At 37.5% G+C, this 18,024-nt stretch overlaps 2 protein-coding genes across 19 annotated transcripts in view; both read right to left on the bottom strand.

The window, feature by feature from the left end:
* Positions 1–18,024, bottom strand: part of LOC105224078 (voltage-dependent L-type calcium channel subunit beta-2) — a 995,088-nt gene that overhangs the window by 533,419 nt on the left and 443,645 nt on the right. The window lies entirely within an intron of this gene.
* The window catches only part of LOC125780351 (uncharacterized), a 296,278-nt gene continuing 280,912 nt past the window's right edge, over positions 2,659–18,024 (bottom strand). The window contains exon 2 of the mRNA XM_049462596.1: positions 2,659–17,185. Within this exon, the coding sequence (XP_049318553.1) occupies positions 5,191–6,855 (1,665 nt within the window). The 5' untranslated portion in view covers positions 6,856–17,185 and the 3' untranslated portion in view covers positions 2,659–5,190. The remainder of the gene's footprint in view (positions 17,186–18,024) is intronic.

Below are 18,024 nucleotides of genomic sequence, written 5' to 3'. Positions count from 1 at the left end.
TATCTTTTTATCTTCCTCATCACGGGGTAATAAAAACAGATAAGTTCACAACAAAAGTTCGAGTGGTTTTTAATGCCTCAAAGTATACGACGTAATATGCACTGGATCACCTGATCTCATTTTATTTATACTAAATTGACGTATGTTTAAATAAATACGTTTTCCACAGGGATGTAGAGAAAATGTATATGCAAATTCTGGTACATAAAGATTACCAAGATTTCCACACACATTCACATTAGCGTGCGAATCACTATCTCAAGTGATCAAAGCACTTAATTCAATTGGGTTCTCCCTAAAGAAAATTACATCAAATCATCCAAAACCAATAAAAAGGAAGATTTATTGGACACCGATGTTCTTAAATTCGAAAAGTCCAGTACAACGAAAACCCCAGGAATTCACTGGAATACAATAGCAGATCAATTCGTACAAACAATTGAGCCAACATCTGTAATGTCAACCATAACCAAACTCTAAATACTTCGGTGGTTTTCGCCAATAATGATGCAAGCAAAAATCATCTCTCTAGAATTGTGACAAAATGACACTGAATGGGATGACTTTTCACATTAACAATATGGGTATAATTTGCTAAATACTGCTATTTCGGAAATTAGAAACCCTCGATGGGTAAATTTCACCTCTAACATTAATGTAGAATTACATGGCTTCTATGATGCTTCTGAAAAGTCCCTTTGCGCAACAATTTATGTACGCACTCAGTACGATAACAAAATAACTTCACATCTTTTGGTAGCGAAAGCCAAAGTTGCTCCCTTGAAGACACTAAGCCTGCCACGGTTCGAACTGAATGATGCTCTTCTGTTAGCAAAACTAGCTCAGTTGTCCAAACCCATTTCAAATTAAACGATCACAAAATGTTTCTTTGGTCAGACTCAGAAATAATTTTAGCATCATCATTTCTGAGAAATAACGTTTCACTTATGCTCCGACAAGAATTTTATATCCCGCGACTAAAGCCAAAAATCAAAACGGAGATTTTCATGTGTAAATAATCTACTATGTACAAGCACAAAATGCGAATATAGATAATGGAAGCTGTAAATTTTGTGCACTCACCTTTTGGGGTTTTGAAATCACAAAATAAAGTCGTGGAAGGAAATGCTACCTAGTTTATCCGTGAGGGTGAGTATCGGTAGATACCAAACAGCCGTTTATTTGCAATCAAAAAACCAAACGATTTACACTGGTTATACGTATTGAAAATAGTGAAGATTAATATTAAATAATTGTATTAATAAATTGTATTGGCGGATTAGAAGCGGGACGCGCAGAAGTAATGTCGAACCGATCGCTATTAACACGTTCGCGGACGCAAAAAATTTTAGGGAGCTGCAAAAATATACAGGCAATTATTTTTGAAACTAGTTGTAATATCCGAAATCTAATTAGACATATATTATAAGAGTAGTCAGAACATCGTATTTTAACCGTTATATACAATGAATGCTATAGCATCCACGACGATATAGATAATATTTTTCAACCAGAATGACGTGAATGAATTTGTAAATACACTGAGAAAAGATAAAATAATATGAAAGTATCTAATGAACCAATTGGTCATTATTTCGAAATGTGTATTAATTAAAAAAACTTAAGATTGTATAAAATTAAATGAATAAAAATTGGCTTTAAAGTTTGAATGCTATAGCATTCACGTCATTTCGCATCAGTATGAAAATGAATGCTATAGCATTCGCGTCCACGAACGTGTTAAGGTCGCAAACGAGCTGAGTCGATATGTTTAGCGGTCCTTCCTGGTTTCCGTTGGTGCTGAATCGGATGGTGTGATGGGTGTTGGTGTACATGTGTGCTGATGCGTGTAGATGTCGGTGTGTAGTGCTCTCACGAGTAGTGTAGAATGTGGGTTGTAAGCGTACTGTGGTGAAAGTTGCGTGTTAGTGATGTAAGTTTGAATCGATGTGGTGTGGTAATGTGGTGTGTGTGTTGAGGTCGGTGGAGGATGCTCATTTGTACATCCTGGCCCCCCTAGGCGAGTGTCTAGCCTAGTAGCCTCTGAAGCCGTTGTGACGTGGCTACCACGTTGCTGAGGCCTGTGGAACGGCGCGATTGCGACCTTGGCTGGCGCCTCTGGTTCGCTGGAGGATTGCGGTGACGCCAGGAACGTGAGTCCTCCGTAGGGTATGCCGGCCTGCGTGGTGGCGATTGCTTGGGTCTTCTGATGGCATTACGGCTGCGAGGAGCATCATGACGCCCGCCATTGAGTCCGCCGGTGCGGTGTAGCAGAATATGGTGGTGACGCATGCATATTTGGCACTGGTAGCCCGTTGTGCACTCTTGCGTAAGATGGGTGGGCGCCAGACAACTCAGGCAATGTCCATGTGCCTGAGCGACCTGCCGGCGTTGCTGAGGGGTCATCCCCTGGAAGATGCACAGTGTGGCAACCGATGACGACGACGAAATAGAGCGCATTCTAGTTGTGGTGGTTCCGGAGCTGTTGATCGCGTGTCGTTTTGTGGAGCCGTTGAAACTGCTCGAAGAGCTGCGGTGGCTATGGTGGTTCGCGGCGCTGCGGCTGGTGTAGTCTTCGAGCGCGGAACAGTAACTGCCGAACGTACTGTGGGCGTGGGCGCAGTTGGCATCTCGGCATCCATTGTTATCTGTTAAAAATTTTATTTTAATTAGCATATACATATATATATTCATATGGGCATTGGTGCCACGAAATGTAGCACGAGTGAGTCGTCATGTGGATCGACTCCCTTTTCTTGATTACGGTGATGCTGGAGCATTTTTGTCATTACTTATTTTTCGTTTCTTTGTTTATTAATTACGGTTACGTTATTTGCGGTTTACTTTTCGGTTTTATCCGCGGTTGGCAAAAAGCATAGCTTAACGGGCGGCCTGGTTAGCGTTCCCGTTTGTGTACGGAGATCGACTACGCGAATATGACCGTCGGAGCCGTAGTAGAGCTTCTCTATGCGGCCAAGACGCCATTCGGTAGGGGGAGACAATCGTCATTGTTTAAGACACAATCTCCAAGCTTAAGCGCATTTTCTGTGATTTTCCATTGGTACCTTCTGTGGAGGTCCTTTAAATAATCATCTTTCCATCGACGACTGAAGTCATAATGGAGAATTTTAACTCTTTCCCTACGGTTTAATAAGGAAAGCGACTCCACGCCTGGCTCAGGTGTGGCCAGAATGGGCGCTCCTTTCAGAAAATGCGCTGGCGTGAGGGCAGTAAAGTCTGCGGGATCTTGCGAGAGTGCAGCGAAAGGCCATGAATTAAGAACGGCTTCAATTCTAATTAAGAGGGTCGTGAATTCTTCGTAACTAAATTTGTGGTTGCCAGCTATCTTTTTAAAATGAGATTTGAAGCTGTTTACGACAGATTCCCATAAGCCACCCATATGTGGAGCGCTTGGGGGGATAAACTGCTAATTGATACCTTGGGGTGCGTACTTTTGTACGATGTCAGGTGATACTTGTTTAAAGAAATCGACAAACTGTTTCTCTGTGGCTCGTTGAGCTCCAATGAATGTTTTGCCATTATCGCTCAAGAGTTTGGATGGAAAGACACGTCTTCCGACGAAGCGAGCAAACGCCGCCAGAAAAACCTCCTTTGTCAGATTGGTACATAGCTCAAGATGTACTGCTTTTGTCGTAAAACAGACAAAGACAGCCACATAGCCTTTCATCAGGGTGGGAGACCTTAGCATGGACGCCTTTATTTGAAAAGGCCCAGCAAAGTCGACACCTGTTGTGGTGAAAGGCAGAGCGAAATTGCAGCGTTCCGGTGGAAGTGCTGCCATAATCTGCGTTCTGATTTTCTGCTTGTGCATAGTGCAGACCTTGCACGTCTATGCACTTCTTGATTTGGGGCTTAAGGCGGGGAACATAGTACTCTTGGCGTACCATATGTTGCATGAGGCGATGTTCGGCGTGTAACATGAGTATGTGAATATAATTGATGAATAAGGTGGCAAATGAGGATTTCTCTGGTATTATTATGGGATGGCGTTCGTTATACGTAAGGCTGGAATTAGCAAGCCGGCTGTTTGCACGAAGCAGACCTTTCGTGTCTATAAATGGGTTTAGTACTAAGAGTGAGCTCTTTTTGTCAATTGGCTTCGATTCTCTTAGTAACCCCAGGTCGCGGCTGAAGTAGCGCGTTTGGGTTGATGCGACAAGAGCGACCTGTGCTTTTTGTAAGTCTTGGTGCGTCAATTTATCGCAATGGAAATAAGTTGCTCCTTTAACTTTAAGTTTAAGTCACTCTAAAAACTTGAGCATATAGGCAACTACCCGGATGGCTCGGGAGAACGATGAAAATGTTTCATCCAGTGTTGCATGATAAGTGTCGATTTTACGACTTTCTGGGACAAGTATGTTGCGCATGGGTGATTGTGGCCAAGAATCGGGAGATTCTGTTAACCATCGGGGGTCATTCCACCAGAGGGTGGAGATGGCAAGATGCAGAGGTTTGCATCCTCTTGTACCTAAATCACCAGGATTGTCAGCACTGGCTACGTGACGCCAAGTGGCTGATCCTACTAGGTCAAATATTTCAGATGTTCGGTTAGAAATATAAGTTTTCCACGCATGTGGTGGTTTTTCTAACCAGGCTAGAACTATCTCTGAATCACACCATAAATATAATCTGTATTTCGCCATATTTAAGTGGGTCTGCACCATTGAAGCTAGCTTTGCTAGTAGCAGAGCGCCACAGAGTTCAAGTCGTGGTAGACTTATCGTTTTTAGAGGTGCGACTTTTGCTTTTGCCGCCAGTAAGTGGCTTGTGGTTACAATATCGCTTTGTGTGCGCACATAAATAGTAGCACAATATGCCTTTTCAGAGGCGTCGCAGAAACCGTGTAGTTCCACTTTGTATTCGGGGGAATAGTTTACCCACCGTGGAATTTGTACATATCTGCGAAATGTCGTTCAAATTAGTAGCGAATTGAAACCATTTTTCTAAGCGAGGTTTCACTTGTTCGTCCCAGTCTAGCCATAATTCTTGGATCAGGATTTTCGCTTGTATCATAATTGGCGAAAGCCATCCTGCGCGGTCAAAAAGTCTTGCCACCGAGGAGAGAATTTGGCGTTTTGAAATAGCGGATAATGCGGATATGAACTCAGTCGTGTATGAAAACTGGTCCGATATCGCATTCCATTGAATGCCTAGTGTTTTTGTTGTACTTTACTTTTCAAGTATAAGGAAATTAGTATCCAACAAATGGTCTTTAGGATTATTTTTTAAAATATGTGGGTGATTTACTGTAATCTTTTTTAAAGGAAACCCTGCGGTATTGAGGGAATTTATTACCTGTGATAAGGTCTCGTATGCTTGTGGAAGACTGTGGCTCCCAGACAGGATATCGTCTACATAAGTTTGCGTTTTTAAGACTTGTGTTGCCAGTGGAAATTCTGGTTTTGTGTCTTCTGCCAGTTCGTGTAGTGTACGAATGGCTAGATATGGGGCACAGTTTACGCCAAAGGTAACTGTTTTCAATTTAAAGTCGCGTAGTGGACTATTGGCAGATTTTCGGAAAATAATCCACTGAAAATCTTGATCATCTTTATGAACCAGTATTTGTCGATACATCTTTTCAACATCCCCATTGAATACGTATTTGTATATACGCCAGTTCAATATGAGGAGCATTAAATCTAGTTGGAGTGTGGGTCCCGTAAATAGAATATCATTTAGGGAATCGCTCGTGGATCGTGATGCATTGAAGACAACTCGAACTTTTGTTGTTTTCTTCTCAGGCTTTACTACTGCATGATGTGGCAAGTAGAAAGAGAAAAATTTGCCTCTTATGATTTTTTCACATGGGCTTACTTCCTCCATGTGATCTAAATGAAGGAATTCTTCCACGACACCATCATAAACTTGTTTAAGCTCACCTTCTCTAAGAATATTTTTCTCCATACTTAGAAACTGCTGTACTGCAGAGGTGCGAGAGTGACCTAAGGCGAGTGTGTCTGGAAATTGTTGCTTTAGTGGTAGTCGTACGACATACCGACCATTATCTGATCGAGTAGTTGTGGCTTTGTAAAAGTCTTCACAATACTGATCTTCAGGTGTTGTAATTGGGATGGGGGAGAGTTCTTCTACCTCCCAAAATTTTCTCAATTGTGAATTGAGGTACTCGTTTGAGATTTCCTCAACTTGAGTTGTCATGGCTGTGACTGGTTCCGCAACTAGTCCACTTAGGACCCATCCGAAAATGGTATTTTGCGCCAGTAGTGTTTTCGAAATTTTTTCAACACCTTCTAATATGATTTGCGGTATAAGGTCGCTGCCTATTAGGATGTCTATCTGAGCTGGCGTGTTGCAGTTGGGATCTGCCAGTGTCAGGTGTGAAATTTTATCCCAATGCTTGCTATTTATTTGATAGCTTGGAAGCATGTTTGTTAGTTGCGGTAAGACAATAGCATTTGCTTGAATGCGCTTATCCGCTTTGGGGGAAATTAGGGTAATGGGGCGGATTTTACTTGAGTTTTGTACTACTCGTCCGCCGATTCCCGTAATTTCATAGTTGGCATGTTTTGTTGGCAGTTTTAGCCTATTTTGTGCCCTAGACGCTATGAATGATCGTTGCGAACCTTGGTCTATTAGGGCTCTTAGTTTGAACAGTTCTCCTCGATGTTCGATGGAGACAACTGCTGTGGGTAGTAGTACTCTACTATGATTTTCGTTGTGGAGCGTTTGTGTTTTTAAAGCCTTTGAGCAACATGGTGTCTCTTGGCAAATTTCGGGATTTTGTGTTTCGTGAGTTGCGGTTGCAACTAAACCCGTGGCTCTTTTGGAGAAAGCGCTACTTTGGGGTGTGCTAGGAAAGTTATTGAAATGCAACATTGAATGATGCCTCTTGTGGCAATATACGCAATTGAATTTGCTTTCGCAATTATTGAGATTATGTGAGTGGGACAAACAGTTTGTACAGAGTCTTTTTGCTCTGACAAAGTTGTTCCTTTCATTGATATTAAGTTTTTTAAACTTTTCGCAAGCTTTCAGCTTGTGCCCTCCTTTACACAGTTCGCACGACGTTTGTTTATATTGTTCGGATGTGAACGTTTGATTTTTAAAGAAGCTTCTGTTTAAATTGTGGTTGTTACTAGCTTGGGGTCTATTGAAGCTTCGATTTAGGTCTTGTTGAACGTTTTTAGTTCTGACTACTTTTTTGTCTACCCTTTCCGCAATTTCGTATTGGGTAGTTAAGAAATCTTTCCTCTGCTGCCACTAATATTCTCTCATTTTCATATCTTTGTCTTAAAGCTTCCCAAGCTAAATTAAAATTGTCGTCATTCAATACGAACTGCTTGACTATTACGCCTGCTTGACCTTTAGTTTTGTATCGGAGGTGATACAGTTTAGACGCTTGTGATAATTTTGGATGGTTTATGTACACGGCTGTAAACATGTCCAGGAAGGACGGCCATTGTTCATAACCTCCATGAAATATTTCCGTATCACACGCTGGCACTTTGAGATGAATGCCTGAACTTGCCTCTTGGGCTTGCAATTGTCGTAACTCTACTCTACTGTGGGGAGTAGGTGAAATTGACTTAATAAGTTTTAATTGATCTGATATCATTGCTTTTGTGTCTTCATAGCGGTCTAAGCAATTTTCGTAATTTTTTTTTTTTGTTTCAATATCTTTTTATTTATTGAATCTGCTTTTTGTTTTGAAAGCCTAACAATAAGTAATAAAATCTTAAACCTATTTAAAAACTAGACACACTCAAGCAAATGATTGAGCTGTTTTGGTGATACATTGCTCCTCAGTACGCGGGCATATCTCTTCTTTTAAGGCGTGTTTGATTGCAGGAATGTACCAAAGCATTAGCCAAAGGGTTTGGGTGATCATGGAGTTTACATATATATTTAATTCTGCTGTCTTCTACTTCTTTCCTTACCATAGAAATACCAAGGTCTTAATGGATATTTTCATTACGCATGTACCATGGTGAACACGTGATTGATCTAAGCATTTTTGATTGGAACCTTTGTATTATGTCTATATTAGTTGCACAGGTCGTACCCCACAGTTGAATGCCATACATCCAAATCGGCTTTATGACCGCATTATATAAAAGCACTTTGTTGTCTAGGCTAAGTTTCGAGTTTTTATTTAATAGCCAATTTAAAATTGCAGCTCATATCTTCATGCAAGTTATTTTACTAGATATATGTTTTTTCCACGTAAGTCTTCTATCTAGGTGAATACCAAGATAGGTTACTTCATTCGCTGGGAATACTAAAATATTGTTAATTTTTATTGCCGGACATATTTTTGGTCTAAGCGAAAATGTAACATGCTTACACTTTTGTTCATTTACCTTTATACGCCAGTTAGCTAGTCATTCTTCGACAAACTTTAAGTGCTCGGCTAATATTCTTGATGCTACTATGTGGCATTTGTTACGGCTCACTATAGCTGTGTCGTCCGCAAAAGAAGAAGTTAATACATTGTTAGCTGTTGGAAGATCTGCTGTATATATGATGTATAGAGTTGGGCCTAGAACACTGCCCTGGGGTACACCAGCCCTTATCTGTCTTTCATCAGATATGAAATCTCCCACTTTTACCATAAATTTTCTATTTTTTAAATACGATTCCAATGTTTTATATAATTCTGAAGGTAGAATATTTTTAATCTTGTATAAAAGGCCCTCATGCCATACCTTATCAAACGCCTGAGCCACGTCTAGAAATATAGCTGAACAATAGTCTCTGTGCTCAAATGCTTTTCTTATTTCGTTAGTAATTCTATTTACTTGCTCAATCGTGCTATGTTTTTCACGAAACCCAAATTGGTGCGTTGGTATTATATTATTTTCGTGGAGGAAAGGAGTCATCTTTGATAGAAACAATTTTTAAATTTTTTAGAAAGACAGGGTAGAAGACTGATTGGTCTGTATGAAGACGGCTGTGTTAAGTCTTTCCCAGGTTTGTCTATCAAGATGATCTGCGACTTTGTCCATGAATTTTGATAGTGTCCGAGATTAAGAATTGCATTGAAAAGCAAAGAGAGCACCTTTACGGCAATATTTGGTAACTCAATTAGCATTTTTGGGGTAATATTATCATGTCCAGGTGATTTTTTGGGGTTAAGCTCTTTTATTATTCTAGTAACCTCAGCAGTAGAAGTCCTAATAGACACATGCGACTCTTTTGCGGTATTGGGCAAGGTTGGCAACTCAAAGTTGTTCTATGGACAATTGGGTTGAAATACCTTTTCTAGGTGATTTGCAAAGCAATTTGCCTTATCCTCATCACTACATGCCCAATTACCATTCAACTGTCTTAGAGGCATGTTGGAATCTATTGGTGGCTTGAAAGACTTTTGCGCTTTCCAAAGAGAGTTTTGCTTGCGAGAATTTGGACACAGTTTCTTTATATAATTTTCAGGGTTGTGTTCCTCTTCGTATTTAAGCGCATTTTTTAAATTTCGTACAGCAGATTTCAGTTGAAGCAGGGTTGAAGGGGATCGATTTAACTGCCATTCCCGCCTAGCTCGCCTTTTCTAATTTACAAGTTTCTCTATTTCATTATTGGTGATCTTTGTAAAACCAGCTGGTTTGTTGTTTCTTTTTGGTGTTGACAATACAGCTGCATTAGTTATTACGTTATTAATTTCTCTTATATTTTCATCAATGTCTCTTCCTGTATTTACTTTGCAATCAATATTGATGTGGGTGCTGATATACTTTCTATATTTCAACCAGTTAGTTTTATGTGATGTTGGGGAAACTTTTGGCTCAAATATCATGGGCTGTTCATATAACTTTATTAGTACATGTATCAGCTGTCATAAGCAATCTATCTATATTTTTGACTACAGCAAAATCTATTAAGTCTGGTATTTTTCTTCTATCACTGGGCCAGTATGTCGGCTTACCAGGAGATATTATATCCAGCTTATTATGCTTATTCATAATAGTGTAGTACAACTGTCGTCCTTTCGGATTAATAAGACGTGAGCCCCAATACGTGTGTTTTGCGTTGTAATCTCCACCTGCTAGAAATTTTTGACCTAGTGTTCCAAAAAAGTCTTTAAATTCGATTTCTGTAATTTTAAAACGAGGTGGACAGTATATAGCAGTAAGGCTTAAGTCACTACCTCGATTTTTGAGTGAAATTGTTGTAGCTTGTAACTGTGGAGTAGCATGCGATTTTGGGGCATAGTGGTTTAAACGATTTCTAATCAACACTGCCGTGCCACCATGCGCTTTTCCATCCGGATGATTTGTGACATAGACTCTAAATCCCGGAATATTGAAATTATTTTTATTTGTTAAATGAGTTTCTGATATAAGCATTACATCAATATTCTTTTCAGACAGAAATCTGATAATCTCTAATTTATGTTGGTTAACACCGTTGGCATTCCATATACAGATATTTAGTAAGCTCATTTTTTACTTAATAAATTTTGCAGCATTTGATTTTGTGATTTTATTAAATTTTGGATCATATTTTGCATGGTAGACATAAATTGTGTCATACACTGTGTAAGATTTATAATCATAGTTTCAATACCTCAATTTGGAGGATTTTGCGGCAGTTGCATTTGCACAGTGTTGCCTTTCACCACATTTGCATAGCTTCCTTGCATATTATTATTGATAGAAGTAATAGGATTTGAACTTTTCTCTGAGGTTACTATAATTTCATTACGGGGTGTTTGTAACATTTGGTTACGACGTGCTTGAATGCCCTGTGAAAACTTCGATTTCAAATCTTTATATACAGGACAACCCCTGTAGTTAGCAGTGTGATTTCCTCCACAATTGCTGCATTTTTTATTTAATTCTTCTTTCTTAAGGGTGCATTTCGAAGTGGGATGTAAATCACCACATACCACACAAACACTGCGTAGAGTGCAATATGTTTTAGTATGCCCATATTCTTGGCAGTTAGTACATTGTACCGGACCGTTTCTTTTATGTGGTTCTTCCACAGTTACTCTGCGATGCAGCAAATATTTCAGATTGTATATAGGATGGGTCTCATTTTTTTTTAGTTGATTCGAATTCGGTAACAATTCAATTTTAAACATTGGCTGTGGTACTTTGTTTCTATTAAATATATTTACAACGGTTTTAATTCCAAAACCACATTCCTCCAATGCTTCTTTCACTTCACTAGAGTCTACGGCGGACTCTATACCCTTGATTACAACAACTAGGCCCTTAGAGCTCTTCAGTTGATACGAATAATAAGTTTTGTTTTTATTCGACAAAAATTTAACGATTTCCATGAAACTTTTTTTAGTGTAGGACTGAATTTTTGTTTCGTCTATATTGCCTTTTTTCAAAGGCACTATATGAAAATTGTTAGTGCCAACAATTTCACTTAAATTCGCAACAAGAGTATTACTGCTACGCTCCACAGTGATTCGTCTGGATCATAGTAGGCGGACAAAAGTCAATGTAAAAAATCAAATAATTGGCAGTACTTTGATTATAACAACCCTTGATAAGCCACAATTTTAAGTAAGAATTACGCAAAATATTCTAATACGGTTAGCTACAACAAGTTTAATCGAAGTGATCGGTGTTATCATTTTTATGTTTTCAATTTAAATAAAAAATACAATATAAATAGTGATTTAGCAAGGTTTGGAGAGGAAAACACGACTGTTAATGAAATGGAATATAATTTAGAAGGTATGTATGTATATTTAATGCAATTTAATACATGGTTTGCGTTTAGCTATTACGTTGTACAGGGTCTTGAAAACTCATATAAAAATGTTTGTGTTCTTTTTATTTTCAAGTTTTAAACGTATGCAACTTTTTTTATCCACATATATCCAAGCTAATGTTTGAATATTGTATAACGGCAACCTTAAGCTATACAGTGACCATTGGTCGAGTACCCCATTTTTCCCCATAATTTTTAATTATTTTTTTTCCAGATCGAGTTTGCTCTATTTCAAAAATGGAGTTATTTGAAGAATGACGAAAATGTAGAATAGAACGAAATTCCCAGTTAGTTAATTATGTTTTGACAAAATTTAGTGCTACAAATGTAACGCCTGATACACAGAAGGAGATAAAGTAAAAAATTTCGAGTATTTCGTAAAAATTTTCGAAAAAATGGACTGAAGCAAATATGATGATTGAACGTTGTCATCGAGTTGACCGTAGCCGCTGAAGTAGCCAATCGCTTGGAGGGTAATAGAAACATAGCTACTTCGATTAAAGAAAGTTTGAAATCTACAAAAAAAAGAAGTCTGGTGATACTACATGCGAAGGCAGGCAATTGACAAGTGATGAGGCATTAGCTTATTATGTGGATTCTAAGTGCACAACCCTGTTACCCTGCAGATGAGCATATCTTGGTAACAGAAACGCGCGCCGAAATTAAACTTCAAGCCATTTTGGATAAAACCGCTAAACGTTTAATTGAAGCGCAAAGTGAAGTTTTCAAAGAAATTATATCTTCTAAGTCGTCATTCACACTAATCAGCAAATGGGGATGTGACGGAAGCTCCGGCCATAGCGCTTATAAACAGAAATTTGAGAACTGCGATGCTACTGGTACTCGTTTATTTTTGCTATTGTTCCGTTGAGATTGAGTGACGATGCCAGTCAAAACATTTTATGGAAAAATCCGCGGCCTTCGTCCACACTCTATTGTCGCCCAATTATGCTTATTTTTTCAAAGGAAACAACTAATTTAACTACATCAGAAACTAATAAGGTTTTGGAAGAAGTATCTCAACTTCTTCCAACACTTTGTGATAATCGCGGTTCTCAAATTTCGGTAAAACATAATCTTTTACTTACAATGGCAGACGGAAAAGTATGTAATGCTTTGACTGGTACACTTTCTTCACAAAAATGTTATATCTGTGGTGCTACGCCCAAACTGATGAATGGCGACTTAAAAGACGTAGTAGTTGAAAAAGAACATTATAGTTTCAGTTTGTCTACTTTGCACGCCTGGATTCATTCCTTTGAATATAGGTTACACATTTGTTATCGTTTGGACATAAAAAAGTGGCAATCTAAAAGCGATACAGAAAAGGCTAGTGTAAAACAGCGTTCGGAAGAAGTAAGACAAAAGTTTAAAAACCAGATGGAACTTATAGTAGACACAACGAAACCTGGATATGGGAACTGTAATGATGGAAATATGGCCCGCAGGTTCTTTATGAATCCGGAACTGAGTGGGTAGATTACCGGATTGGATATTAAGCTAATTAAAAATTTTAGCATTTTATTGAGAACGCTATCCTCCGGCTACGACATTGATTGCAATAAATTCGAAAATCTTTGTTCCAAAACAAGAACCCTTTATCTTAATTTATATTCGTGGTACTATATGCCAGTCACCGTGCACAAAATCCTGGTACATAGTACGGAAGTAATTAGAACTTATGTTCTTCCAATCGGGAAACTTTCGGAGGAATCTCAAGAGGCCCGTAATAAGGACTACCGTAGATTTCGCGAACATCACACCAGAAAGCAGTCACGTATAGCCACGAATGTAGATTTACTACATATGCTTTTAATAACATCCGATCCGGTAATCAACTCACTCAGAGAAGTTCCTAGAAAGAAAACAGATAAATTACCGGAGGAAGTTCTAAATTTAATTGTCCCGCGTTCAATACCATCAAAAGTACCACGTCAGGTACCATGTGACCATGACGATAAAGATTATTTAGTATCTGTTTCAGATGAATCTAACAGTGATGATGAGTCATTCAATGAGTAATAATATAGTAGTATTAAACATTTTGTTGTTGTGTGTTATTGTTATTTTTACGATACTGTTATTGTTCGGTCTGTTGGTAAAAAATCCGTTACTAATCATCGCGTTTTTCATTAGTTGAAATGTAATGGACTTATGTATTAGTACGAATTTTATACATTCAAGTAAATGCTATTGTATGTTCTGAAATTTAAAAAAATAATTAAATATATTTTTTACACAATTTTTTGTTTTCTATTCGTAAATCTAAAAAAAATATATTATTTTTTCAATGAAACTTAAAATCATTAATCAACACGACCAAAACAATTCAATTTCAAACTAAAATATTTTTGTCCCCCTAGCTTGTATTAAACGATACACTGTGCGCTCGCGCAAATATATCGGAGGTGGTTTGGCATTAACGACTGTGGTGGTACCCTTCGCATCGTCGTCTGAACCATTGCTTAGTATGGCAAATCTGTTGCCATTTAAAACTTCCGTTTTATTTTTATTTGGTGTGCTGCCTTGAAATTTTTTAGGATTGACCGCTGATTTAGAAGGACTTAATTTCCTTTTTATATTGACGTAGCGGTCAACGCCTGTTTGTACAGACGGGCCTTTTTTTGTTGGTACACTCTCACCTTGCCTTGTGATTTTCTTCGTTCCCTGCGCGTTTGTTGGTACCTGCAGGCTGGTTGGTGTCAGGGCATTTGTTGTTGCTCGATTGTTGTTTTCGGCTGCTACTGCTGACTGCGTTCTTTGCTTCGATACCTTTTCAGCTGATCGCCGCAATGACTCATCATCGCCATTACACTTTTTATTTCCAGTAGTTGTGGTTGTTGTTGGGTCGACAAACCTGAAATACACATTTAAGGAATGCCTACGGCCTTGCTGATGAGGCTGCTAAGCACTCTTTATTGTTTGTTTGATTTTTTTGTTTTTTGTTCTCACTTGTTGATTCGTGCACTAATTGTTTATGTTTATTATTATTAATTTGTGTGCACTGTTTTAAATGTTTGTTTACAATTTATAAATTGTTTTTTTTTTTTTGTTTTACTTTTTGATTGGTTTTATGATTAATTTTTTTTTTTGTAAAGATTGAATTCACGGAGCGAGTTAAATAACACGTCCGTACTCTTTGAACACTTTGACTTAATAAGTTTTAATTAATCTGATATCATTGACGGTCTAAGCAATTTTCGTATTTGACGTAAGCCGAAGATTTGAAATTTTCAGGTAGATCTGAATCATCAGTTTCTACTATTGCGTCGTATGCAGCTTGGAGGCGTGTCCAAAAATTGTCAATAGCTTTATTTTTTATTTCTAGTACCGATTCAGAGTTGTCCTATTTGAATGTATGTATGCGTGTAGCTTCTGCAGGTGTACATGGACTTCTGTCATCAGTAATCATTTTTGGAATTCTTAAGAATTCTACTTTAGATTCTTTTGAATCTGTGCTTCTTCAGAAAATTTGAATCAATAAAATATATATGTATATTTTATTATAATAGAGAATGTGGTGCCGAAACTGTTTTCAACAAATAAGAGTTGTAACAATTGAATTAGTAAAATGTAGTATATATGTAACCGAAAGCTCTTTTCAATAAATAAGAGCTGTTATTTCAGAAAAAGAATTTAAGAATGCGTTATCGCTTTTATTGCTCGCGTATTTTTATCGTTTTATCCGTATGTCCTTGTATCAGCGCGCACTGAACACTAGGTCACTACCCTTTGTACATACGTGTGGATGTTATGTGCATATAATATGCGTTAAATGAAATATTTGCACTTATGCTTGTTCTTGTTTGACAAGGAACAAGAAAATGCTCGGAAACCGCCAAATTGGACTTTTAATATTTGAATGTATGTACAAAGGTGCTTAGTTTGCAATATTTAATTTTTTCAACCAATGTTTATTTTTCGAACAGTTTATTTAATTGCTTGTATCCTATGTTTATAGGTATACAACATTTGAAAGTTTTCGGCAATATACTTGTATAATATTTCGCGTTTATGTATTCGCGGTTAGAAATATGCGCTAAAAGCGCTACTGTATATAATTATATATGTGTATGTATTTATTAAATTTTGGTTATATATGTATATTTCGTTTGCGGATATGTATATATGTATATATGCATTTGTTCTTTTTATCTTTTATTCTTCTTTCTGCCTTTGCTTACTTCTTTGGAAGCAATCCCTCTCACAGCTTAATAAGCTGAAGCGCTATTGTCCGTATAATTTGCAATTATCCCTCTCACGGCTGAATAATCTGCAGCGGTATTGCATTTGCAAGTATCCCTTTCACAGTTACTAAGCCGAAGCGGTATTGCCAGAATAATTAGCAAGTAAATACTTGAAGGCTCGAAGGACCAAATGTAAATTTTGTGCACTCACCTTTTGGGGTTTTGAAATCACAAAATAAAGTCGCGGAAGGAAATGCTACCTAGTTTATCCGTGAGGGTGAGTATCGGTAGATACCAAACAGCCGTTTATTTTCAATCAAAAAACCAAACGATTTACACTGGTTATACGCTATTAAGGTCGCAAACGAACTGAGCTGAGTCGATCTGGACCGATAACCTTCCTGGTTCTCGTTGGTGCTGAATCGGATGGTGTGATGGGTGTTGGTGTGCATGTGTACTAGGGTGGTTTTTCAAAATAAAATTTAAATTTTTGGAAAAGCTCACTTCTAGAAATGTGCCATTTAGTGTAAAAAATACAATTATGACAGTTTCAACTCAATCGGATTTTGCCTTCCCGTGCCGAAAAGGCATTGAAGTTTGACAAAATTGCCATTTTTCGCGAAAAAGCGTTATTTTTCGACTTTAACTTATGACTGATTCCACCTATTACAATAAATTTATTATCAAATGAAAGGTAATTTTGTTGAAATTAAAGTCTATTGGAATACATTTTCTTTAGAAATGCATGGTTTGGAAGATATTTAACATTTAATGGACTAAGTTCGTGTCAAATGCCTTAGTATAGTTCTTCGCAGTAACAATCGAGGTTCTCCACGATTTTTGAAACTATCCTTACCTTAACCATAAACAATGCAGACACTGAAGTCCTTTATTTTATTATAATAGAAAAAGCTAGAAATTAGTAAAATCTTTTAGTTATATATTGTATTTTCAGTTTTCGTACATTAATTGGTACAATATTTAACAAAAAGATAAGACGATGGGAACAAATCTAATTAAAAAATAAACATATGGAAAAGAAAATTCATACTAAAAACAAAAATTATAAAAAATTTATCAATTTATTTATATATTATTATTTCCAATATCATTCATCAGATAAGGGTAGAGAAAGGGTACTTTTGGAAGTATCAGGGTAAAGCCGACGACAATCCGCTACCACCTGAAGCAGGAATTGTTTTTGCTCCTCATCTTTTGTAAGAATACTATTGAAATCTTGAATTAACTTAACCCCTCTCTCTGCCGTGTCGTTTACTACCTTCATACTCCTAACAAAACTTTGAAGTTTCAAAAAGTCTTTATTTTCGGACCATTTCTTGGGGTCCTCTGTCAAAAAATCAGTTTTGACTTTGAAATATTCGAAAAAGGTCAGGCTTTGATCCGAAACAAAATTCTGAAGCGAAATATTTTTAAATAGGTTACAGCTTCATTTTCAGAAACTTGCACCCTCATTATCCTTGAAGACCGTTCTTCTTCTGTTAAATTCCTGTACGATAAAATCTTTTTTGCCATTTTTCTTTTTATTTCATTTGAAACATTTTTGTCAAATAAGCTAAGGCAAATCAGTTCCGGGTTCAGATACCACAGGTGAAGAATATATTTTCCCAATACCTTTTCTGATACACCTTGATCAATACGTCTGCACTTAATTACATTCTGAACAAATTGTAAATCATTACCAGGTGCACTTATTGCGTTTGAAGCTTGACACCACAACTTCACATACAAATTAACAATAAATAAACAAATAGCTTTTAGTGAACTGAACTCCTCTTCGGACATAGGAAACTGTTCTCTAAAAATGAACATTTTCAGAGAGTAAATGGCTTTTGCCATCCAACGGGCGTGATGATAAGCACCAGGAGTGTTAAACGAAACATCGTGAGGAGGGACTTTTCCTAAAAATATTAAACATAACTTAATAAGTTCTAAGTAATCATCCTTCGGCTGTTTTTCAGTTAACTGAAAGAGAAGAAATTCCGAAACCTCTTTTTCGAACTCTTTCACTGACTTCTTTACCGAATCATCCTGTACCCCTTCAATGTATTTAGACTGATCTATGTTAGGCCAATGTATTTGAAATCTTCTAAAAATGTCAGGTTGGGGA

The sequence above is a fragment of the Bactrocera dorsalis genome, chromosome 1 (genome assembly GCF_023373825.1).
Source record: "Bactrocera dorsalis isolate Fly_Bdor chromosome 1, ASM2337382v1, whole genome shotgun sequence".
Classification (NCBI taxonomy): domain Eukaryota; kingdom Metazoa; phylum Arthropoda; class Insecta; order Diptera; family Tephritidae; genus Bactrocera; species Bactrocera dorsalis.
Note: the sequence above shows the minus strand (reverse complement) of the source record. Positions and strands in the feature narration are given on the sequence as shown.